The 25,113-nt window shown below is 40.1% G+C and overlaps 11 protein-coding genes across 11 annotated transcripts; 7 read left to right on the top strand and 4 right to left on the bottom strand. All coding sequences in view use genetic code 12, as the record gives it.

The window, feature by feature from the left end:
* Positions 1 to 292: 292 nt before the first annotated feature.
* Positions 293 to 1,861, top strand: ERG5 (C-22 sterol desaturase; the record flags this gene model as incomplete). Its single annotated transcript, XM_051755337.1, has 1 exon — positions 293 to 1,861. One exon carries the CDS (start codon positions 293 to 295, stop codon positions 1,859 to 1,861), a length of 1,569 nt encoding a protein of 522 aa, XP_051610602.1.
* A 153-nt stretch (positions 1,862 to 2,014) lies between these two features.
* TAF19 (Taf19p) lies at positions 2,015 to 2,866 on the top strand (the record flags this gene model as incomplete). The annotated part of the gene is made up of 1 exon (XM_051755336.1): positions 2,015 to 2,866. One exon carries the CDS (start codon positions 2,015 to 2,017, stop codon positions 2,864 to 2,866), a length of 852 nt encoding a protein of 283 aa, XP_051610601.1.
* Positions 2,867 to 5,283: 2,417 nt separating this feature from the next.
* On the top strand, positions 5,284 to 8,643 carry KGF57_000826 (E3 ubiquitin-protein ligase; the record flags this gene model as incomplete). The annotated part of the gene is made up of 1 exon (XM_051755335.1): positions 5,284 to 8,643. The coding sequence occupies one exon, from the start codon at positions 5,284 to 5,286 to the stop codon at positions 8,641 to 8,643; it is 3,360 nt and encodes a 1,119-aa protein (XP_051610600.1).
* A 92-nt stretch (positions 8,644 to 8,735) lies between these two features.
* Positions 8,736 to 11,459, bottom strand: PMT1 (dolichyl-phosphate-mannose-protein mannosyltransferase; the record flags this gene model as incomplete). Its single annotated transcript, XM_051755334.1, has 1 exon — positions 8,736 to 11,459. The coding sequence occupies one exon, from the start codon at positions 11,457 to 11,459 to the stop codon at positions 8,736 to 8,738; it is 2,724 nt and encodes a 907-aa protein (XP_051610599.1).
* Positions 11,460 to 12,856: 1,397 nt separating this feature from the next.
* On the top strand, positions 12,857 to 15,706 carry KGF57_000824 (Arf family guanine nucleotide exchange factor; the record flags this gene model as incomplete). The annotated part of the gene is made up of 1 exon (XM_051755333.1): positions 12,857 to 15,706. One exon carries the CDS (start codon positions 12,857 to 12,859, stop codon positions 15,704 to 15,706), a length of 2,850 nt encoding a protein of 949 aa, XP_051610598.1.
* Positions 15,707 to 15,920: 214 nt separating this feature from the next.
* On the top strand, positions 15,921 to 16,541 carry PUP3 (proteasome core particle subunit beta 3; the record flags this gene model as incomplete). Its single annotated transcript, XM_051755332.1, has 1 exon — positions 15,921 to 16,541. The coding sequence occupies one exon, from the start codon at positions 15,921 to 15,923 to the stop codon at positions 16,539 to 16,541; it is 621 nt and encodes a 206-aa protein (XP_051610597.1).
* Positions 16,542 to 16,839: 298 nt separating this feature from the next.
* On the bottom strand, positions 16,840 to 17,136 carry KGF57_000822 (uncharacterized protein; the record flags this gene model as incomplete). Its single annotated transcript, XM_051755331.1, has 1 exon — positions 16,840 to 17,136. One exon carries the CDS (start codon positions 17,134 to 17,136, stop codon positions 16,840 to 16,842), a length of 297 nt encoding a protein of 98 aa, XP_051610596.1.
* Positions 17,137 to 17,398: 262 nt separating this feature from the next.
* Positions 17,399 to 18,742, bottom strand: KGF57_000821 (uncharacterized protein; the record flags this gene model as incomplete). Its single annotated transcript, XM_051755330.1, has 1 exon — positions 17,399 to 18,742. One exon carries the CDS (start codon positions 18,740 to 18,742, stop codon positions 17,399 to 17,401), a length of 1,344 nt encoding a protein of 447 aa, XP_051610595.1.
* Positions 18,743 to 19,009: 267 nt separating this feature from the next.
* Positions 19,010 to 19,309, bottom strand: KGF57_000820 (uncharacterized protein; the record flags this gene model as incomplete). Its single annotated transcript, XM_051755329.1, has 1 exon — positions 19,010 to 19,309. The coding sequence occupies one exon, from the start codon at positions 19,307 to 19,309 to the stop codon at positions 19,010 to 19,012; it is 300 nt and encodes a 99-aa protein (XP_051610594.1).
* A 1,686-nt stretch (positions 19,310 to 20,995) lies between these two features.
* KGF57_000819 (uncharacterized protein) lies at positions 20,996 to 21,757 on the top strand (the record flags this gene model as incomplete). The annotated part of the gene is made up of 1 exon (XM_051755327.1): positions 20,996 to 21,757. One exon carries the CDS (start codon positions 20,996 to 20,998, stop codon positions 21,755 to 21,757), a length of 762 nt encoding a protein of 253 aa, XP_051610593.1.
* A 902-nt stretch (positions 21,758 to 22,659) lies between these two features.
* KGF57_000818 (uncharacterized protein) lies at positions 22,660 to 24,699 on the top strand (the record flags this gene model as incomplete). The annotated part of the gene is made up of 1 exon (XM_051755326.1): positions 22,660 to 24,699. One exon carries the CDS (start codon positions 22,660 to 22,662, stop codon positions 24,697 to 24,699), a length of 2,040 nt encoding a protein of 679 aa, XP_051610592.1.
* Between the last annotated feature and the right edge of the window lie 414 nt (positions 24,700 to 25,113).

Raw genomic sequence — 25,113 nt, 5'->3', positions numbered from 1 at the left:
AAAAAAAAAAAAAAAAAAAAAAAAAAAAAAAAAAAAAAAAAAAAAAAAAGAAAATTTCTTTCTCAATCAAGCGCGTAATTCTTTTTCATCTTCTCTTGATACACAAATTAGTTACAAAAAAAATTATATCCTCCCCGTCCACCTCTAAAACTTCCCTTTTTCTCTTCTCTTCTCTTCTCTTTCACCAGATCATTATCCCGTAAAAAAAAAGGGTTTATACACATTCCATTCGCTTCAACCAGTACTTTTTTTTGTTTTTTTTTATACACTGCTTCCCATCCATTTTTCCACTATGGATAGCTTCAATCAAACTGTGGAGTTGACTGGGTCGAGTCAACAATCTATCAATTTTCTAACATCAAACAAACAAGTCAATTTCCTATATCAATTGTATTTGTCAGCATCATGGGCTCAAATTATTATTGCGTTTGTGGTTTTGGTTTTATCATACGACCAAATCAAATACCAACTAAACAAGGGCTCCATCGCTGGTCCTAAATTGAAAATTTGGCCCATCATTGGCCCCTTTTTGGAATCTTTGGACCCTAAATTCGAAGAGTACAAGGCCAAGTGGGATAGTGGTGCTTTAAGTTGTGTTTCCATTTTCCACAAGTTTGTCGTTATTGCTTCAACAAGAGATTTAGCCAGAAAAATTTTATCCTCGCCGAAATATGTCAAGCCTTGTGTTGTTGATGTTGCAATCAAGATTTTGAGACCTACAAATTGGGTTTTCCTTGATGGGAAAGAACACACCGATTACCGTAGATCATTAAATGGTCTTTTCTCACAAAAGGCCTTGGAAGTGTATATACCAGTTCAAGAAAAGTACATGGATATTTACCTCGAACGGTTTTTGAACTACAATGGTCCTAGAGAGTTTTTCCCAGAATTTAGAGAATTGCTTTGTGCATTGTCATTGAGAACTTTCTGTGGTGATTACATCACTGATGACCAAATTGCCTTGATCGCTGACAACTACTTCAGAATCACTGCCGCTTTGGAATTGGTTAACTTCCCCATCATTATCCCATACACAAAGACTTGGTACGGTAAAAAGATTGCCGATGATACTATGAAGATATTTGAACATTGTGCTGCCATGGCCAAGACCCACATTGGCCAAGGCGGTAAACCAACTTGTGTTATGGATGAGTGGATCTACCTCATGAAGGAAGCTAAGGATAAACATTTGGATGATCCCGAATCAAAGTTGTTGATTAGAGAATTTTCCAATAAAGAAATTAGTGAAACCATTTTCACGTTTTTATTTGCTAGTCAAGATGCTTCGAGTTCTTTAGCTTGTTGGTTGTTTCAAATTGTTGCTGATAGGCCAGATATTGTTGCTAAGATTAGAGAAGAACAATTGAGAGTAAGAAATGGAGATTTGAATGTCAAATTGGACTTGTCCTTGATTCAACAAATGAAGTACACCAACAATGTCGTTAGAGAAACACTCAGGTACAGGCCACCAGTGTTGATGGTGCCATATGTCGTTAAGCAGAGTTTCCCAATAACTGAATCTTACACGGCACCAAAGGGATCCATGGTTATCCCCACGTTGTACCCGGCATTACACGACCCAGAGGTATTTGAGGATGCCGAAAGTTTCATTCCTGAGCGTTGGGAAAATCCTACTGGAGATATGGATAAACGTAATTGGTTACCATTTGGTGTTGGCCCACACGTGTGTCTTGGACAAAAGTATGTCTTGATGTTGTTTACTGGTATGCTTGGGAAGTTTCTTATGGGGGCCGATTTGGTTCATCACAAGACTGAATTGAGTGAGCAAATCAAAGTGTTTGCTACCATTTTCCCAAAGGATGATTTAATTCTTGAGTTTAAGAAAAGAGACGTGGTTTAATGTAGAGGAGGAGGAGGAGCAAACTCTTGAATAATATAGAATGTGGAATCTTGTGTGTAGTTGTAGTTAATATTTGACAGAAGATAAAACAGAGAAGAAAAAAAACTACAGTAGAACAGTCACTTGATAGCAAACCTCTTTTCATCAAGAAGCATGACACAAGCTAGCCTTACCATGGACACAAACAAGCCTACGACGCCAGCCACAGCCAGTCAATCCAATTATGGCAATGCAGAGTCAGAGCAGCAACAACAACAACAACAACAACAACAACTCCCACCCATAGTCTACCCCAAACGCAAACGTAAACGTCAACTATTCACAAAGGACATTGAAAACCTACTATACGCAATGGGCGATCGCCCTTATTCACTAGATTCAACCGTGTCTGCGCTCGAAGACATCTTAGTCGACTTTGTATCACGGTTATCATACACCATGGTCCATTACGCTTCTTCACAGGGTCGAAACCGGATCAAGTTGAATGACTTGGCGTTTGCGTTGCGCAATGATCCGTTGAAATTGGGTCGATTGTTGTATATCTTGGAGCAGAGTCATAAGATCGAGCGAGCTAAAAAGTTGTTTGACGAGGAGCAAGGAGGAGCGGGAGAAGCGGGAGGAGCAGGAGAAGCAGGAGAAGCGGGAGAAGTGCTGAATAAAAAGGGCGTAGTGCATGGCAAATTTGGCGATGGCGATGATGTTGATGATGATGATGATGATGACGAAGAGGAGGATGACGAAAAGGAGGATGATGACGAAGAATTTGGCGAGGGTGGTGCAGAGGGTAATGGCGGTGCTTATGGTGATGGAGAAGATGATGTCGAAGGCAGAGGCGAAGGCGAGACTGGTGCTGAAATGAGGCAAAGAAGAGGCCGCGTCGATGAAGATGTGTCCGGGAAACGAGGTAGGAAGAAGAAGGTTGAATTGGATGCAGATGGCAAACCGAAGAAGAGAAAGTATAAAAAGAGAAAACTTGAAGATGGACTGAGTAAAGGGGACAACTAATTTCAACGTACAAAATGATAGTGTATATACTCCTCTCTAATAAACACAAGAAAACAAAGTATATAAAGTCTTATTTTATTACAAAGAAGATGTTTGGTGAATTCAGCATTCTTGTCTGCGTCGTAAGCGACTATCTTGATTGTTGTATATTGTGTAAAGTTCCGTTCGAGTATACCAAGGTTCAAGCTTGACCCTGATTTCCCTTCCCAAAGAATGCGACACATACTCATAATTCTTCAATTCATCACAGGTCAACCCAAAAAAAAGTGGCAGCCAACAACCCCAGACGGAAGTCTGGGGCTAAGCACTCTGGTGTTGTGCAAAAACAATCTAGTGGAATGATTTACAACATCCGGAAAATGTTCACACCACCAAATTTTTGATGCTGCTTCTGGGAAAATTTGTGCTCAACGTACAAATGGCCCTTGCTTCACTCTTGAGACTGGTCTTGGTAGTTATGACAGGAGATTTGAGTCCGGAATGCCTATACTCTTTGAGTGTGTAAACTGCAGTATGTGTGTATTTTGACCCTTCAAATTGTAAGCATAATTGCTCCAACTTTGGAAATTCTTGCGCCATCTCCGTGCAACTGAATACAACCTTCAATCGAAAATCTCCCATAACTGACAACTCACAAAGACAACTGGTGTCAAAATAGTCACATAACGGGACGTTTAAAGTCAAAGATCTCAGGACGTTCAAAATACGCAACACATGCAACTTCATGGTAAACAGACAACTTATATGGTATCGACCAAAAAAGATGAGAATTTGAAGTTCCGTCAAACTCTTTGACAAATGGAGGTCACTACGCTCGCAATCAAAGTACGTGTCTCCAATGCTAATCAGCTTGATATCGACTAATGATGGTTGTTTATAAGACCAAATGCACAAGGGGGAGATGTAATGAGTACTGCCACCAAGACTATCAAGATATTCTTGAATGAGCTGGATGTAACGTGGTCGACCAAATGAGTGCTGTCCTTTTTGATCAGAAATCGCAACTAGTTCAAAATACTTGATTTTGGTAAAATGTCGGAATATACAATCAATCATGGTCACATTGTGACCATACAATTCCAAGCGATTGATCTCTTGCGACAGATCCATCCTCATCAAATATCTCTCAAATGTGTCTGTGGATATTATTGAGTACTTTGTGCTCTTGCAATTGTTGAGATTCTTGGGGAAGTGGAAAGTCGAGTTTCGTTCATTCGGCTCCAACGCGTCGTTCAACTCCCATAGAATATAAACATAAATGTTCCGGTACAACTTGGGCTTGGCAACGTAGTAGAACTTGGAATGCAATGGAGCAAGGGCTAAAGTGTGGTATTGGTTGAGTTGGTGGAATATCTCCTCCAAAGCTTCATAATGTAGGCTGGTTAATCAAGCCATTATTGTGAGATCATTTGCAAATAAAGGTATACCAATCGAAATTTTTGCACCCCACTCATATCATTCAATTTTGCTGACTCTCTCCTATACTTTCCTCAATGGTGTAACTTGACATCATTCTTGGCGCTGGATTGGATTCCTTTGCGATGAAATTGAATCGGACCCTCAGTGTGGGCAGTATGGATGCCGTTGGTGTATTGGTTGGAGTAACATGAGATCCATCTAATGTACATCCAACAACATGAGCAACTTGTATTTTTGTTGTGGCCCTTGACGGTTCTTTTGTAGTATTTCATTAGCCATATAACTAAACGCTCTTCTTAAATATTTCCTAAGCTTACGTAATGGAAATTAGCAGTCTTTACAAAAGAGGACTTGTGGCATAGTAGAATCACTTTTCGTGATGAAATACTAAATACAGCAGCATCGGGACCATGACTTGCCTTAGTTACGAGATACAGAGAGGATGTAGGATACACAGAACCAACTTTGCAATGTTCAATTCCCAATCAACGTATTTAAATTGCCATGTTAACATGAAATCACCAAAGCACATTCGCAACTAAAACAGCATCTAGTGCTCTACAGCCCACCTGTTAGAGCATGTCTGTTGACAAGGTACCGGGCAAGGTATTTTCAGTACTAACCGAGTCGTTGCTAATCTAGAGTTGAACAGTTCAGTATTCAAAAGAGTACCCGCAGGTGGTAGTGCACGCGATCAGAATGAGGTTTTCAGCAGACAAAAAATATTCAGTTTATCTTGTGCTTAGTAAAAAGATATCAACTACAGCTACAACTACAACTACAGCTACAACTACAACTACAGCTACAGCTACAGCTCAATATACAAGTAGTGATTTGCACAGATCATCTTACAACAAATTCACACAACGCGTGCTTCAAGAATGGTAGATATAGAACATACGTGCCGGATCTGTCGAACGGAGGGGACCCCACTGGAACCCCTATATCATCCTTGTAAGTGTCGAGGTTCCATCAAATATGTCCACCAAGACTGTTTGATGGAGTGGTTAAAGCACTCAAACCAGTCCAGTGAAAAATGTGACATCTGTGATACCCCATACAGGTTCAGAGTCATTTATGATCCAAATATGCCAAAAATTATACCCTTTCCATTAGTGTGGAACAAGTTTGTACAAGTTGCATCTAGCACAGCCATCAAAGCCATCAGTATAGTCTTGTACGTGGTATGCATCCTTGTTCAAGTTCCGATTTTTTGGAAATTTTGTGGACGTGTATATACATGGGCCATAGATGGAAGATTGCCTGTAAATAATCCTAATTTCATTGATGCATTACACTTTGGAAATCTTAACATGCTGGAGTTGGATTCTTCACACCTTGCGTTGCTGAAAGTGAAAATGTTCCTCGGCCATACGTATTTCAGCGGAGTCAGGTACATTTTGGTTGGAATCGTTATTCATATTGCATTGTTTGTTGAACGAGAATGGGTGGTTCGAGATGAAGGTTACCTAAAGATATTGCATCGCAAAATTGGAAAAGAACCTAAAGCGCAATTGGTTGACATGTTGCAAAATGCTTTGGATGTGATGAGGAGACAAGAGAATTTAAATGAACGAGAAGACGCTGTGCAGGAAGCAAATTTAAACCGTGCAATTGACACCTTGCAAAATCGCGGCGAACAAATGAATGCTCAATATGAGGAAGACTTGAGGAGGGCTATAAACAGAGGAGAACTTTTCAATGATGGCCAAGCAAACATCCACAATGATGACCATGTGGAGGTGATTCATGAAGATGATGACGATATCGTTTTTGATGGTGTTGTTGATGAGGCGCCACCACCGCCAGACGCGCATAGGGTTGTAGTTGATGATGGCGTTGCTTTTGATGAGGAAGAGGACGCTGTGCATCGGGCAATTGAGGATGATTTTGAGCAAATGGCACAAGAAGAGGAAATCAACAACAACAACAACAACAACAACAACAATGGAGGAGCAATTGGAGAAATTATGGAGGTTTTCGGAATCGTTTTGAATATCAAAACACCTCTTTTCCTCATGGTTGTATGTGATTCCATCATTACCGCATATTTGTTTTTGGTGTATGCGGTGCCCTATATTTTGGGTGATTTGTTTGTGTTTATATCCGGCGCTGCTTTCAAGTATGTCACCACAGCCATTCCTGAGCCAAATTGGAGCATCAACATTAAAACGGGTTACGAATTTGCTGACTTTTCCATCCTTACTATTCAAGAATATATTGTAAAGCCGTTTGTCAACACATTTAAAGATTTGGTTTACCCCCACAGTGCACAATATAGTCTCGTTGATCGTGTTTTGGTTCTTGGTGTTGGATACACAATTATTGGCCTCACGATACACAATGTCATGAAGAGTTTGACATCAGGGCCAAAGCCCATCCTTGGATCATCGAGGAGGGTTTATAAGATTTTGTTTGAATTGAGCTCGACCGCCAAGGTGTTTGTCATTTTTGCCATTGAAATTTTCTTTTTCCCGGTTTATTGTGGTTGGTTATTGGACTTTTGTGCTGCTCCTTTGTTTCTTGAGAAATTTACTCAGGCAACGGAGTCAGGAACCACATTTATCTTATTTCTTACATCAGTTGACACCTGGACTCAAGTGCCCTACATTCGCACGCTGCTCTATTGGGCTTCTGGTACTTTGTACATGTTGTTTTTCGCCTTGTTTGTTGGTATGGTGAGAAACACTATATTACGCCCCGGCGTCTTGTACTTTATCCGCAGTCCTGATGATCCCAATGCTAGATTGATACATGATGCTTTGGTCAAGCCTTTGGGGTTGCAATTGTCGAGAATCTACCTTAGTGCTAAAGTCTACACTGGGTTTATCTTATTTGGCATTGGTGGTGTTACTTGGGGATTGAGATGCTTGGTTGCTCCAAGCCATGGGAAGTACAATGTCATGTTACCTATGGAGTTCCCACTAACACCAAGTGGCTTGATCTTCATGGTTCCATTAGGATTGAGCTCTGCATTTATAAGACAAATGTTGCCATTGATCACAAAGTATGTGCGCATTTATTGGAGAAAAGCGTTTGAAATCAGTGCGCACAGATTGAGATTATCTCATTTTGTCTTGGGTAAGCCGTATCCACATGAGCGTGGCCACGTTGTTTATCGTGATTGGAAACTGCGGTTTGTGGGCACTGCAGTCCCCGACTACACCAATCCGGTGACTTATAGACAAGCACAAGAGATTTTCTCAACTAGTCCCAAGGTTGATGCTTGCTTTGTTCCCGATGGATATTATGTGCGTGCTCCTGATAACGACACGATCTCGAGAAAATTCATTAAGAAATTGTTTGTACCTGTTACCAAGGATGATAAGTTGTTGAGGGATATTAATGAGAATGATTTACAGAACTCGGGTTACGAAACACCATCCAGTGAAGAAGAGGAATTGAGCACCGATGATGCATATTGCATTGTTTATCGCCCGCCAAATTTCAAATTGCGCTGTTTTGGATTGATTTTAATGCTTTGGGTATTTGCTGTGCTTCTTATCTTGTCGGTTGCTTTGGTTGCATTGATGTTGGGCCGGCCCTTGGCAGTTGCTCAACTGAGCATTTTCAGCTCTACGTTGCCTTTGTTCTCACCAGGAGATATTAACTGGAAGTTGGCCGATCTGGTAAGTCTTATTTACGGGTTGTTGTTGGAGTTCAATATCCTCAAATTTGCTGACAAGTGGTTCAAAGACAAGAAGCAACAAGGCGGCGGGAATGAAGTTGAAGCGCAGCAGGCAGCAAGACCGAGAGGAGGAGGAATTTTGGAAAACATTTTTGGCATTGCCAATGCTAACCCAGTAGATCGCGCATATTTGGTCAAGATGCTTGTGTTGCCGCTTATTCTGGCACTTTGGGTCTATTGGATCAGTTCAGTACATATGTTTTGCATTGATCTTCCGTTACAAGTGTGGTTCAAGACATCATTCACCAAGATGGAACTCATGCCCGTCCTTGTCCATTTCGTGGCCTCGTGGTGGACGACATTACCGGCAATCTTGTGCCTTGTCAAGACTGAAAGACGAGATTTGGATCTTCGTCAAAGTATAAAGTCTATGGGATTGGGGTACTTGTTAGCAAACTATGCCATGATTTACATTCCAGGATTGTGTTTGACGGCATGGAGCATTTATATGAAATGGACTCCTGCTTGGCGCAATGGCGAAGGTCCTGGACCGGGGTATTTCCCAGCTGTGTGGGTCTGGGCATTTTGCACATTTGCCGCATATCGAACTGTGAATAATGCAATCAAGTTTTACGGTTACATTGGGAAGCAAATCAAGACTGAAAAGTATGTCAAGGGGAGAGCCATTGTTAATGAGGATGAAGAAGTAAGTGATGGTGAGAGATTATAGAGTAGGATAAGGGGAACTCTGACGAGTTACATAGTGTGTAGGTTGAAATGTGTACTGAAAAATCGATGGTGTTTTAGTCATTGTTATTTTATTTAATTTGGTTGTTGAACTTCATCCACTATTGGTTGTACTGGTGGGTCAATTGATTCCTCTTCGACTATCTTTTCATTGATGTCGGCAACTTGATCGTAATGGGGGATGTCTTGAAGCACGGGTTTTGCAATTTCTTCAACAATTGGTGCATCCTCAGCGTTTTCAAGTTGTTCTTCACCAACAGGCTCAACTGGATTGCTCTTTGCAATTGAATCAGCTTGCACATCATTATTTGGCTTTGTATCAGCATTAATACCCGGTGGCGCCAACTGTTCGTGTTCTTGAACTGGAGCATCTTGTGCATCTACGGGTGGCTCTTCGATATGTTCCTCCTGCTTGGCAATATTAGGCACTGCTTTTGGAGTCTGTTTAGCTTCATCGGGTAAATGTGCCTTTGCAGGCTCAGCCACGTCTGCACTCTCTTGGTCAGCTTGGTATTGAGCTATATTTTGATAGAAATTGTTGCAATCGTAGTCCCACGTCGTAAATGGTTTCGATACTTCACAAGCAGCTTTCGTCCATGGCGACGCGTAAATCAATGATGAGTAGTTGAGATAGAAGACGGTGCTAAACACGACAAACAAGGCAACCAACACCAATGCAATTTGTCTCAATAATCTTGACGATGAAGTGATGTAAGTGGTGAATATATCCAAGAAATGGCCCAATGATAAAATGGCGAAATACAAAGCTGGGATATAATGGTGTAAAAACAATTGTCTCCCCATGATGAAAAATGGTACGTAATGCAATGCCCATCCCAAAACGTAACTAAATGTCTGGACGTTAAAGTTGAATACTTGCTTGTTTGTGGACATGGGTTTACCCAAATGGTACATGAATATAGTGAAGACTGCATAGATGATAAATGTAAATACTGCAGTAGTTGCAGCCCACCAAGTAACGGCATTTCCCAAAAGATAAACCTGTTTGTGTTCCCTTGCCCAATAATTGATACCTCTCAACAAGAATGGCCATTCGGATGGATCACTTTGCCAGTGATGATGGTCCGTTAATCCCGAGTTGATCTTCCACATCCTCTTGTGCAGTTCAGCTACTTTTTCCCAAAAGGACAATTTAGGATAATTGATAATAGTTTGACGGTCCTGTGGCAAATACTTGTTTTCATTTTGTTCGATATACCAATGGGTTAATGGACGTTTACCCTGTGATGCTGAGGTGACTTCTTGTTGGCCAAATCCCCATTCTGGTAATTTCACCTCACTTGAAAACAAGTAATTACCAGTCATTGCATGACGTAAACGGAAAACCGTCTTTAAAGCCTTGACAAAGGCCTTGGCATCTTCGTCTTTGGTTCGGTATTGAACAATTTCAACCACCCAATCATCATTGGCGTCCCCTTGGAATCCGTCGTATCCATAAGCTGAACACTCCTTTTGCCAATCACGTTCACTAACTGGTGGTTTTTCATCGTGCGAATGCAATCTCCTTCCAGTGTTTACGTGCTTCAATCTAATCTTCATTCCATTGATCAATGGTACAAACGTATCATTATAGATTGTGCCATTATAAGGTTCAATCAACCATTTGTTGTTTGAGTCCAAGTGTGGATACAAGGTAATTTGTTGTTGTTTGGAACCAGTTGGGTAAAATTGTTGATGCGAGTGCAAATAGCCACCTTGAGTGTCAATGTGACGAATTGTGACAACTGAACCCAACCCAACCTCTGCAGTAATATCAGTAGGTATTTTGTTTCCCTTTAAACCAGCTCTAAACGCACTACTCATAAAAGCACTTCCATCACCTTCATTGGGCAACATTTGGAAATGAACTGCAAAAAAAGCAAGATACAAAACAATGGGCACTCCCAACAAGGTGAACCCTCTAAGGAAAAAATGGGCCAAGATTTGTCTAGTTGAAACTGTTAAATCACCAATGAGAAACCACAATTGATAGATGCAAAGCAACCCAACCCAAGCCACAGTAAACAACCCAACCCATTTTGAACTCAATGCTAATCCCAAAGCAATACTAGTGGCAAGCAAACTCCTATACCAAGAGAATGTAAATGGGATTTGTACTTCAAACCTCTTCCAAGAGTAAATAGCAGCAGCAATGAAAAACATCAATGGGGAATCCAACAAAATGTATCTTGAAATAGTGGCGTTTGAGTTTTCAATCAACAAGAGCAATCCAGTGACAAAAGATATAAGTGGACGTACACCTGATTGTCTCAATGTCAAATAACACAATACAACAGTAGCAACTCCCAATAGTGCTGGAAATTGTCTCATAAACACATAGGGGACAGTTTCGGGGAACTTGTCACCAATTTTCTTAAACTCAAAGTCTCCATTGAAGCCACCAATAGAGCCAACGGCAGCAAAGAGCATCTTGGCCAAAGGTGGATGAACATCCATAAAGAAATTACCCAAGATGTACTTTCTAGCAAACCCACCAAAATGGACTTCGTCAAATACAACAGAGTCGGGGTATTTCAATCCACGTAATCTAACAACTAGACCAATGACTATCAAGGTAATCAAAAAAAAGTGTTCTTGTTTAACAAATTGTCTCTTTTGTAATGCAATTGGCGATGGGTTAGTGATTAGGTACTCGCGAATTTGGCCCTTGCCGAAAACGGGATCAACTAGGGGGTCAACATTCCATACAGTGTCGCCTTCTTGTTTGTGTTTGGATGCAGCTGTTGCTGCAGCTTTCAATTTGGCAGCCGACACGTTGTTATTGTTTGGTTTAGCCATTGAGAGAAAGGGGTGAACAACGTGAAGGTCAGGGAAGTGTATGGGTATGTGTATGTGTATGTGTATGTGTATATGTATGTATGGTGGTGGTGATGGTGGTGATGGCGAAGTTAGTAACCCTGTGTGGTTTCTGATGAGTTGTGGTAAGATTGAAATGGTTTATCGTATGTGTCTGTTGTATTTGGGTTGTCTGAAAAATCTGTTTCCCTTTAAAGAGACAGAGACAGAGACAAAGAACAAAATAAAAAAAAGGACAACACACTCAATAACAATAACAAACTATATGCACTACACGCTTCTCTCTCTTCTTCTTTTTGACGCGCGATAACACCGGTTTATTAGTACAGTGTCATATAATTACATTTTGCGACATCACACACGTTTGTCCAATACGAGTGAGCCACAACGAGAACACAGTAAACCATCTACTTTCGTCATTGCAAACTTCCTTGAACTGTAGTTTTCAGCTTAAAGAACATACGAGACGTTGTTAGAGAAACGTGCAATGAAATTCAAACAATGGGACTCTTCTTTCGTATGGCAATCGTTACAATCAACCGAGATCTACGTCACCCACAACACGACTAGATCTTCAAACGCGTCTTTCCTTTGTATCGGCTTCATAAGAATTTACTCGTTTGAATATATCAGTGGCGGGACAATAAGAGCTACGTGTTTCGAAAGGGAAAGTAGATCCAGAACAATATTGAAGTGCGTAAATGTTTTCTGGCTAAAATATATACTTCAAAAGCATTTCACAAACAGTTCCCCAGAGGTGAGTTTCTTTAGAGATATTGTAACCCACACTCCTAACTCCACCTCGTTAAAATACAAAGACGCAAGAGAATCATTTTCTAGTGTCGCAATTTCAAACGTGATAAAAATAATAAAAAAAAAAAAAAGACCCTGTTGTACATACATACATACATAATCCACTTTTACAAGTAAACAACACACGCCTCACCTCTGTCCACAACTACCCTTTTTGTTTTTGTAACCAACATTCTTGTTGTTTATGTTAGTTTAACCGAATCACCAGATCTTAACCGCCACCCCAACCATCTGTCTATATATAATGTCTCGTAAATCCCGATGATATTTTTTTTTTTTAGCTCTACTTATTGTCCTTACTAGTCACATCAAACATAACACCCCCAGTTCGTGTATAACTCATATTGCGTGGTTTGTTTTTCGCTTTCTTTTGTTATTGTTCCTTTGTGTGTTTGTAAATTCTGGCGTTTAATTTATTTAGAGGGTCAAGAAAACGAAAAGAAAAAAAAAAAAAAAAAAAAAAAAATTGCACCAGAGATAAACTCAAAACAATTTCTCATTTCCGTAAAACACAGTTTGACACCCACCTTCAGACGAAATCGCTTCATTAAGTTTTGCTCACTAATATGGATGCTGGTGACACTGCTGAAACTGTTGACACTGTTGATGTTTCAAAAATCGCAAACAAGCTTTTTGCAGAGGAGATATCCTCTGCTAAACCCGCGGAAATTACCCAGTTTTTAGCCGGTGACGATGCCGAATCAACTCAAATTAGAACTATTTACTTCAGCAACTTTACCTGGCCAGCTAATTTACTCAAATCTATGCGTTTGCTATGCTCCAAACTATACCTCAAGGCTGAATCACAAGAGTTGGATCGTATATTGTCATCGTTTGCCCAATCATACTTGAATCAACATCCTCAAAATGTGTTTTGCACCCAAAACTTTGAACAGATATACGTCATTGTGTACTCATTGATCTTGTTGAATACCGCTTTGCACAATCTGGAATTGAATAGAAAGTCCCGTATTCGTCAATCTGATTTCATTAAAAACACAATGTCCACTTTTTTATTCCAAGATGAAAAGTTACTGAAGAGCTTATCTACAAAACAAAAGTTGTCTATTGAAGTGACATTGTCTGACTATTATGACGATTTGGTTAAGAATGAGTTGATTTTGAAAACTGAGTCTTCAACTCCATCAAACCGTCTCTCTCGAGTTAGTAAAGAGGAGGATACCACTGCAGACATCACTAGAACTACACTGGCAACAGCAACTGGCACAAATGTAGATTTAGATCACGACTTGACCAGAAAGAGCTCCAATTCGTCCATTTGGTCTACTGACACCACCCAGCGGCACCAGCACCAGCACCAGCACCAGCACCAGCACCAGCACCAACATCAACAAAATCAATTTTTCACTGGATTGAAAAGAGTTTCAAGCGCTACTTCGGCTGTGACGTCGCTGACCGTACAATCTACATCTACATCTGCACCAGCTAGAGTCGGACTTGCTCGAGCATTAGCTGGACTGGCCGTTCGACAGGACCCCTCCGTGTACAAACACGGTAATCACTCTTTATTATCACAAAGATCTTCACCAGCATTACGCCATAGATCTTCTTTTGAGCAGAGTAGCAACAGAAGAACTTCAGTCATTTCAAGGAAAGTGGATGACACAATGTCAGTGTTGTCTTTGGAACTTGGTGGTGGTCAAAACTGGGAAGAAGATCAAAAAGATATGGAACAGTTTGATGTGGATGACTATCAGGATGAGTACGATTTGGAGTTGGAATTGAAAGGTAGTCCATACTTGAAGGAAGGTTTGCTTAAATTGAAAATTTTAAACAATGATTCAATTGACGACGGCTCGATAAGTCAAGTGCCTCAAGCAAGTCGTTTCTTTTCGTTTTTCCAACAGTCAAGAAACATCAACGCATTGAGTAAATTTGTCGATCATTTCGTTGTTGTTTCAAAGGGAGAATTATCGCTTTACTCATTTGATCCGAAAGTCGTCAAGAAACACAAGCGTGGAACAGATATGGAAGAAGATATTGGTGATGGTAACTGGCTACGCAATGCAGTCAAACTAGGCACTTACAATTTATGCTCCACTTTTGCATCCTTGGATAAACTGCAAGCTGGTAAAGTTTATTGGACATTGACATTCCCCAAAATCACGCGCAAACCCGCCAAGAAATTCATCTTTGAGGCTGGAACGAAGGAAATTGCGTTGGAGTTTGTCAATACTTGTAATTTCTGGGCTGCTAAAATCTCAGCCATTCCCACGTTGGAGGAAAGTGTATCTTCCGAAGAGTACGGATGGCTGAATTTGAGCCAGTTGATTAAACTGAAAAAATCGTTCAAGAAGTTGAAGAATATTCAAAAATGGGAACCTGTGTTGCAGGGAGTGTATATCTCGAACTTGTCCGTTAATGAAGAGGCTAATCATTGGGGGATGATGAATCAATTCGTCAAGACGTCGAGCTACTATAACCATTTGAAAAAAGTATATCGGGATTTTACTCAATTGAGGCAAAAATTTATTGATAGTTTTCCCAAATCGCAATACAATGGAACCAATTATACCCGGGTCATGACCAATTTTGATACCAAGATTGAGCATTACAAATACCAACTCATGGTGTATCGAAGTTATATAATCATTTTGGGATTTGCCTTGCAATTACGGTTCGATTTGCATGAAGAGAAACGACTCCAAGCTAGAAACCAAATAGACACCAATTTAGAAGATGATTCGTCGCATCACAGCTTGGATGAAGCTAAAGAGGAAGATGATGATGAGTTGACCAAATTGGTCAAGAGCGAAATCAAGAAATTGTTTTTCAATATGAAGGATATCGGAAACATTATCCCAACTTTTAAGTCATCGAAATCGATAAACAATATTGCCAAATTGCAGGAACAGCATCAGTTGGAGCAGAACAAGTTGGTCAAATCGCCCAAGACTTTTACCTTGTCGAATTTGAAGGATAATGAGTCGCCTATTGCTCAGTTGATTGCTACTTCGAATCAAAGCTCTGGCTCGACACAGAAGGAGTCGATGATGGAAACTACAATAGCAGAGGAAGATGAAGAGGAGGAAGAGGAGGAAGGTAAGAAAACTCGGCAGGAGACGGAACCAGTCGCAGCGAGTAGTAGCTTAGCGCAGGGAAAGAAAAGTGATGCAGCTAGTGTTGAACCGAACGGCGCAGTTATCGAGAAGGAACAAGTGACAAGTGGTGCCGTTCCGCATGATTACGATGAAGAAAAAGGGTCGGACATTGAAAGCAAAGGTGAGTTGAGTCGAAAGGACTCTGAAAACACTAAAGTTGATCAAGAAAGTAATGCGGAGCAAGGTGGTGCAAATGTAGGTGGCGGCGATGCTGCAGGTGGCTCGCCTGTTGAAACTACCAAGAAGCCCAACTTGGAAGTCATGACTAAAGAAGTATCTGCTTTGGTTATTTAGAGAATGTGTAGATTGTATTGAATATTAAATCGTGTTTGATGTCGTTTCTTTGCCAATGGGTGTTGTGGTTGGTACACTGGAATTGGTAGCGACCCGTGGTAAAGGTTGTCTCATTTTTATTTTTGTTTTGTTTTTTTTTTTTCTTTTGGTAAATTGCCACCAAACTATACAAAACTACATCTTTGTTCGAAGACAAATCTTCTCCACTACTCCAATGTCAGATCCATTTTCGATAAACGGTGGTGCAGCCGTTGCAATGATAGGTAAGGACTGTGTTGCCATAGCCAGCGACTTGCGTTTAGGTTCACAATCGCTTGGAGTATCAAACAATTTTGAAAAAGTATTTGAATTTGGCGACAAGACATATATGGCGCTCACTGGCCTTGCAACCGACGTGATAACATTACACGAGCTATTCAAGTTCAAAACCAACTTGTACAAATTACGCGAGGAGCGGCCAATTGAGCCATCGACGTTGGCAAACCTCGTTTCTTCATCCTTGTACGAGCGCAGATTTGGTCCTTGGTTCGTTGGTCCTATTGTTGCCGGATTGAGCTCAAAGGATAACAAGCCGTTCATTTGTGGGTTTGATTCTATTGGGTGTATCGACTTCAGTCACGATTTCATCGTTAGTGGGACGGCAACTGATCAATTGTACGGAATGTGCGAAGGGTTGTACGAGCCTGATTTGGAGCCGGAGGACTTGTTTGAGACTATAAGTCAAGCATTGTTGAATGCGGTGGATAGAGATGCGTTGAGTGGATGGGGCGCTGTGGTGCATATTATTACAAAGGATAAGGTGGTGAAGCGTGTTTTGAAAACTCGTCAAGATTAGAGTAGGTATGAAGGGGAGAGGCGGGGGGGAGGGGGGAAGGTGTAATGGCGAGGTATTGTACTGTAAACTGTATTGCAATGCAAATTGTATTTGTAGGAGAGTGTAGGAGATTTTACTGGCCAGTATACGCCAGTTGCTTTACTGTCACGTTAAATAGCGTTGTTCATTTAGAGTAATAAATATATACACGAAACTTTGAAGGTGTACCCAAGATCCAGCTTTATCATCATAGACTTTGACTCGAGATCAAACTGTATTAACCTCCATCTCCTCAACTTTCTTTTTTTTGGTTTTTTTTTTACTTCTTTTGCATCTCCAACTCGATAACTTTCCTCAAATACCCATTCTTTCCATACTCCTCCTCCTCCCTCTGTTTCTGCTTCAACTTCATCTTAGCTTGCCTTTCCCTACTTTGTCTTATACGTTCTTTGGAATCATTAACCCTAGTGTAGTGTAAACATTGACTTAATTGCTCCTTTTCAAAATTACATAATCCAAGACACTGTTTGAGAAATTCCTTTCGGTGGCATTCTTCTAATGCGTCCATTAGTTTTTCACATGTGTCAAATCTGTTTTTATCTAGCTGTGGGTGCATGATGGTGGAGGGAGCTTGTAGAGGGTTGTGTGGTTTCACTCTAGGTGATGAATTTAAAAGGTGATTTTGTGGGTGGTGTATTTCTTTTTTTTTTTTCTTTTTTTATTTTTTTTCTTTTTGCTCTCCACCCTTCTGTATTCAAAGTGAACTCGTCAAGAACAGGTGTATGGATTACACTACAGATTTAATCACTAAGTGTACGACGTGACTCTCTCTCTCTCTCTCTCTCTACTTATCCATACACATTTCCCTACTCGTTTCCTCATATACCCATTCTCTTTATTACATACTCTTGCGCCAACACACCGACACCCAAATTCAACCCTTGACGTATCCAATCCTTGACCCACTCCTTTGGATCAACACTGTCCAAATCTAATTCCACATCACCGGCATCATTCAACTTCAATGGTTCACCATCAAGCCATTGTGCCCAACGCAATGGGAATGGCTGTGTACGGGTGGTGATTGTGATGTTGTTTGTGATATCTTTGAGTATTAATGTGAAGGAGAAGGAGGTGACATTGTGTGAGTCGATTGTGGTGGTGGTTGCTGATGATATTGTTGGTGAGGCTGAGTTAGTTGGATCGGTGTCTTGTGGTTTGGAGTCTAGTTTGGTGGTGATTGGTTGTATTGTGATGAATATGTTGGATTTGATAATCTCTTGGAAAGTGTCATTTCTGTTATCTGTTGCCTCTCTCTTAATCTCCCTTTGCTTTTCATCTTCCCCATCCTTCTTCTCCTTTGCAATTTCAGCTTTCTTGTACTCCTTGATTGCATTTTCCAAATTTGCATTGGCCAATTTCTCACCATCAATCAATTTCCCATAAAACAAGTTCAACGTCACTTCATCGCCGCCACTGTTTTCATCATGATGATTAAATTCATGCACATTCACATTGACATCACCTTCAACTTGATTCATGGCCAAGTTGAAATTGTTCAGAACCAACTTGTGTAAATACGTGAAATTGTACAAATCAGAAACCAACAAAATGTTCAACACTTCATCGGCATCTTCAACCAATCCTTGTTTGATTTGTTGCGAGATATTTATAAACAAATTGTTTAATCGTGATCCAATTTGTTCGGTGTCCAACTGCTTTGACCGTTCATTCAACTGATTTGTGGTTGTAGAAGCTAATTGATACGTTTGCTCACTCAATTTTTCGGCATTGGAAGTAATGGTGCCCCATAAACTGGATACTTTTTGATTACCCTCCAGACTCCACCATGAAGATAAAGAAGCAATCGGATTGACCTCAGAAGTGTCATGAGATTGGGTACTTGCGGCTTCCTTCTCCTCATCCTTTTGATGTTGAGTATGGTCATCGGTCGTGTCGGATGAAGAGGTTCCCGTTGTTGGGTCATTGGTTTCCTCTACTTCTTCGTCATCATCATTAGAGCTGACTACATTCTCCACCTGCTTCTTCTTTGGTTCCAATTTCTTTTTGGGTTTCTTTTGTTCATGTTGGGCTATTTCATCAAGAAAGTCAAACACTTCTTTGTCGTCGGTGGGTTTAGAATTTGTTTTACTGGAGTCCTGTGTGGAAGCAGTTTCAGGTAACGAGTTGATCAAGTCGAATACATCATCCGTTTCTGACATTGTGAGTGGTGTTAGCTAACAGCGTGTCGTGTAAAAGACTCTGTTTTGTCTAATCCTTTCATATTTTATTTTTTTTGCTTCTTTTGAGTTAACGCCGGGAGGAAGGAAGAAAGAGAGAGAGAGAGAGAGAGAGAGAAAGTGTGTGAGTATGTATGTGAATATGTGTCGTAGAAATTCAAAGTCGCAAAAAGGGCATAATTGACAGTTTTACAAAAGCTGCACAAACTACACGCTGAATGTAAGCCCTCGGCCCTTTCCTGGCTGAAACTACTCTCCTCCTTCATTAAATTTGTGATTCAATGGAACATTCACCAAATTCTCATCGTCTTTTTCCAAATTCGGAATAGTAATCACTATTTGTCCACTTTTGGCATCATGATCTGCTTTAATCGTATTATAATCAACAAGCTTATCAAAGATGTATTTGTTTGTAAACACACTAGCAAATTTCAAGTGACTATGTTTACCCTGTTCATTCAAGTTTTGATTCTTTGAAACCAAGAACGCATTATCAGACTTGCAGAAATCAATCTTGACATCCTTGCTATTGAGCATTTGCCTGATCATAATAGTAGTGTTAATTGTAGTTGAAGAGGCGAGAATGTGTCAATGTAGGCTTAGAGTTGAATGTCTTTGTATATGTGCGCGGTTGCGGTATTTGGAAGTTGTGGGAAGTGCAGTTCATGGAGTCTTTTTTGGAAGATTTGGGTGCGAAAATTTATCGAAATCCCTACGTTAAGCAATGGAATCAATTGGGAAAGAAAAAGAAGATGTGAGCAATCTTTCGGTAGCATACTAAATGAAGCTGCTGGTATTACACATCCTTCAGAGAGAGCTTTGGCAAAACTGTAACCTCAGTATGGGATCAGCCATAGCATGTGCCTGATTAGTCGCCAAAGTAGTCTGTCGGCAAAAAACTACCGCGCGAGACTCTTGATGAGAGAAGTTGGTTTTTGCCCGCCACTGAACTTTGCTATTACGGCACAGTTTTTACCAGAAAACGAGTGAATTCTTTTTGTTGGCATAAGAGCGCCAAGTTGACACAAAGTTGGAAACAAATAGTTTTTCCGAAACGCTCAACAAAATGATAACAAAGAGGAGTTTTATGTTGCGACGCAAGAACACTGTAAAAGGAAAAGCCTTTATTCACAACGATGTACATGTTGTAACTAGCTGATTATTTTATAAAATAGCAGGCATCTAGCAAAGCACACTTTACTCCGCTCCTGAATTCGGCTACTGTCGAAAAGACTCCTCCGTAAATGAATTTGACAAGTCAGAGGAGGGGAAGTTTACAAATTTGGGCGCACGGAGTCAAAAAGAACAGAAGCTGTTCACTTTTCGTTACACGATGTCAAAGAATCTGTGTCGTATTTTGTGTTACACATTTTAAAAAATCCCCTCCCGTTTATCTTTTATTTCTTTATCTTTCTGCATTTTGTATAATAGGGGGAGGGGGAGGGGGCGGACGAAGATTCCCACGTTCTCTTATAAATCTCCTGCAAACAGATCTTGAAAAGGATATTGGTACCCGTTAGAGTACTTAATTGCAACTGTGGCTGTGAGAAAAAAAGATAAAAAAAAAAAAAGAGAAAGCAGGTATATGAAAGGGATGGGAGGTGTGGTTGAAAGAAGAAGTCGTGCACAAGTGCTTTCACAAGTTTCATTAACCAAACTAAAAAGTAGGCTGTACTTTCATAAGAAGTTTGCGATTCCTTTGCAACTTTATCTAAATTACAAATTTGTGTTATTTCTGGTTTTTTTGAAGATAAAAGAGGGGAGAGAACTGCGTTGCATTAATTTGAATGACTGATATACCCACATGGGCAGTAGCAGTAAAACCGGTTTGCTTCCTTTGTTATTGTTATTGATATTGTGGCTGCTATTGTTATTATTACTACATTTAGAATCTTGTTATGTTATCTATGAAGAAAAAGAAAAATCCGGCGTTTATTCAATTCTTATTTTTTTTGTTTTTTTTTTTTTTTGCCATCGCAACAAGGGAGGGGTAAATCTAGAAAATGATAAAAAAAAAGAACAATAGGAATTGAGAGAACTCCGTAACAAACAATAAAAAATGATTTAAAATTCGAAGATTGTGAAACGGATCAAATATGGGTTTCGGCCGCATTATGAATATAAAGATAACAGTAAATCTGTCAGATTCGGAGTGTCCTTTCTTTTCCTTTCCATATTCTTTTCCCATTTCTTTGCTTCTTTACTATTTGCTAGTTACCACCCCTGCTTTAAACAATGATCACTAGGCTCACCAACTCATTCAAGCCACTCTTGAAAGCAACATCTACTACGTTGGCTTCTTCCACAGCTTCAGTTGGCAGTAACGGCAGCAGAATCAGTCCATCATTGACCATGTACCACAACAACACATCCATCTTGTCACATAACCTACTCAAACAACTAACTTCATACAGTATACTTCCTTGTACTCAGGATAAGATATACCAACAGGGTGGACATGGTGGCAGTAACAAAACTGGAAAAGGAATCAAATCTTTTAACTCAAAGGGTAGTGGTGGTAATAAATTGTCTGAAGCAAACCAGAAGTTTTATCTTGATGTGAAGGAAAACATGGGATTGACTAGAGATGACCACAAGTTTATTATTGAACAGTGTTTGGATATCCATCCCGATAACACTAGGGTCATTATTCAATCAGTGTCAAATGTTGATTTCAAGAAGTTGTCTAAACAAGACAAGTTTGATATAGTTGAGCAATTGCAAGATTATGACAAGTTTCTTTCTACGTTGACCAACAATCAGGATGTTGAAGCGTCATCACAAGGGGTATTGCGGGCAATGCCATTGATTATTGATTACAAGCACAAGTTGTTGGCAAATGATGACGTTTCTTTTAATCGCATCATGGCCAATTATCTAAGCTGTGGTATTCAAAGTGTTGCAAGAAGTGGTAATAATTTGTCGCTGAATGTTGGTGATGGCGAGCGTAATGTTAGCAGCTACACTAGTAGAGGCTCGCCTGGGGTTGTTGCTTGAGAGAAGAGGCTTGTTATTGGAACCTTACTTTTGCTGTTTATATTGGGTTGGTTTTGTTCTGGGATGTTTGATTTGTTTTTGAGGGTATAGATATACACAATGTATGTTCTTTTGCAATTTTGAATCAGTCTTATGTAGTCTATTCTATTCCAGAGTGGATATACGGTTTGGTAGTAAATCCATCAGAAAAGCATGCGTTACCGAGTTTTTGCAATCTACTGCAAGCATCATACATGCTTTACCTTGCATTGAAGTACAGCACTTTGAATGCGTGTATGGATATTTAAATTCAAATAGCAGTAACGTTAAGACAATAGATGGGTGGGTGGGGTGGGAGAATATAGAGGTCTAGTATACGTAAAATCATACTACTACACAGTTAGTAAGTCACGTGCTGCCTGTTTTTTATCTATCCCCGCCTTACTTTCTTCTGTTTTGTGCTTCGGTACACTACCATCAGTTAATCACATTATCAGTGGTTGTTTATATGCAGGACACTAATGACTTTTTTTTGCAAATTTTCTTTTTCTTCTCTTGCGACACAAATTCCTTTACACACACACTAACACACTCTCTCTCTTGATCATAAGTCTTTTTATTTTCTGTATTGCAATCAAAGGATCTGTTACTTTACCCAAACAGCTACTAATACTCATCTTCAGCTTTGTTATTCAGTTGATCTTTCAAAACACATTAAATAACACATACTCAGTTCCAATCAAGTCTCAGAAGAGGTACCTTATTTGGCTTTTGCTTTTCCCGAGTATTTTCTTCTGTCTCCGCACTTATTAGTCCCAATAACCCCCCAACCCAGCCCCTTGATTCGAATCCTCGAAAATTTGACGTCACTAACGCACAACGACAGATACAATATGACTATATCGACAACACAACCATCTACAATGGCCAATGATGGGGTCCTAGGCTTGCAAAAGACGCCGTGTGACGATGGTTCTTTATCTACTGTGCCAGCAACTGAGGCTTCTACAAACGTATCTTCCTCCTCCTCCTCCAACACAGCTGCATCTTCAAGGAGAAACTCCACCATGAAAAGAAGAAAAAGAGACAGTAGCGGCGGCAGCGGCGGCAGCAACAGCAGCAGCCAGCATTTCAACCGAGTATCGCATCAGTACAACAAGTGCTTTCAGAATTACTATCATTCAAGCAATTTCTTGAAACCAAACCCCATCTACATTCCCAACATCAACACATCTGTTAACCACTGGCAACTTCGTAACCTAACAAAGTACAACAGAGTTGACAATGTATTGTACCACACAAGGGAAGACTCTGTCCATTTGTACCATTTATCACAAGCATTTACTAAAAAAGTTTTGAAATTAAACTATTTCCCTCGTTGTTTTGATAACCACGAGGGCTTATTGGCCACAGGTGGGCTATTAACAAGCTCGTCCAAGTTGTTTTCCTTGGATTTGGATAATTTAACATCAAAGGACTTTAGTGCCTCTTCAAGGGCAGTTGCAAAAGGCCTCTTTTCATTTTATAATCCAGAATTGTCCATATTGCACACAGTCAAACTTGGTGAAATGATTAATAACGATGTGTCTTTGAACAAGGTGGGTAATCAACAATATCAGGCACTTTTATGTAATAACGATGCCAATTTATATTGCGTTGACATCAATAATAATTCAAGTTTGAAAATGACAAATAAAATCAATTGTGAAAATTACACTTGTCTCAACTCAAGTGTCAAAAACCCAAGAAATAACTTGATTACCGCTGTTGGTGACTCATCGCTGATTTTCATTATTGACCCAAATTCCGGCTCATCGCCAATTGTCAAGACTATTGATTCTCAATATGACGGAGGGTTTGGAATTTCTTATCACCCCAATGGATACTTGTTTTCGACAGTTTTCCAAGACGGGGTATGTCAATTGTATGATTTAAGGAATTTATCCTCGCCCATGAGGCAATTTAACTCGACTCGTAAAAAACATCAACTGGGTGCTTTCAGAGTTTGTAAAATATCCCAACAAAATGATTTCAACGATTTGTTGATTATTGCTGAACATGTTGGTCGTGTGCATTTAATTGACTTGAAAACATTTGATCGACAAGTGATTGTTGTTCCTGCAGCATTGGACCAGTTTGCAAACTACAAAGAATCATTGATGAAGAAACAAGATACAGATCAAGAAGATTTGAAACATATGGCAGCTGATGAATTTGATGAGGAAAAAATTGAATACAAGTCTCCATTGAACATTTATTCAGAAAACTTGGCCTTTACTGCACCATTAGTTTACGATTACGATTACTTGACAAATGTCAATCCAAGATTATTCAATGACGTCAGTTATGCGCCACCCATGAACCCACCTGATTTGCATAGTGAAGCATTGAAGTTGAACTTGCCCGACTGGTCTGGCAATAATCTCAATTTTGTGTCCGATTTTGCATCACAACAAGATTGTCCAACTTCAACAGCTTCTCCACGAGCTAGTTTTCACCAGCACCCGCCACCCACATCAACAAACTACCGTCGATTTTCGTCTCATCCTCCGCCACATCTACCATCATCATCAACTTCTACATCGCGTCCATCCGTGTCTTATGATGTTGATATAGATTCACAATTGAATGAGATTTACCTCAATCACAATCCCTCCAATTCAAGAAGGAACACAACAACCACAGCAGCAACAGCAGCTTCAGCAGGTACGTCGCCTTTGATCTCATCGGCAACACCACTTTCAACTAGCTCCTCGTACATGTATCTGACATACTGCGACGACCTGTACCAACAACACACCAATCATCAGCATGGAGAGATGGAGTTGCTGGGTATTGAATTTGTCAATGATCCCGTCACTGGTGAATTGAAGATTGTTGTTGGATGTCAAGATGCTGGTGTTTTGATGTGGGACGTGAATGCCGTTACTAGACGTAGTATTGGCAGTTTTGACTTTGTTTAGTTGAAGGGGTGGCAGGGGGAACGGCAGAGAATTATAAGATGCATGGTTATGAGTTTTATGGAGAGGATCATGTTGTGTCATTTGCATTTTCTATGTTGTTTATTTATATAGTTTGGGGTTTTTTTTTTTTTTGTATTTTATGTTGCGTTTTTGTTCTTAATGATGTTATTTTGAATGGGTTCTGTATAGGCAACTTGTATTCTAATATAAACAGAAACGGAAAGGGGGGTAGAATGGTGCCTGTTGTGAGGTTTTGTGCCGATATTAGAAGGGGCAATAATCTAATCAATAAGTTGTACTTTTGCAAAGGTACTTTGTTGCTGTTCACTTGGAAACAACGGCAGAGGCAGAACGATTAATGAAATGGTATACAACTTTTCGTAGCTCTCTGATGGGCCCTTGGAGAGGAAAGAG

Source organism: Candida theae (assembly GCF_024610275.1).
Source record: "Candida theae strain CBS 12239 chromosome Unknown scaffold12, whole genome shotgun sequence".
NCBI classification, from domain to species: Eukaryota; Fungi; Ascomycota; class Pichiomycetes; order Serinales; family Debaryomycetaceae; genus Lodderomyces; species Lodderomyces theae.
Note: the sequence above shows the minus strand (reverse complement) of the source record. Positions and strands in the feature narration are given on the sequence as shown.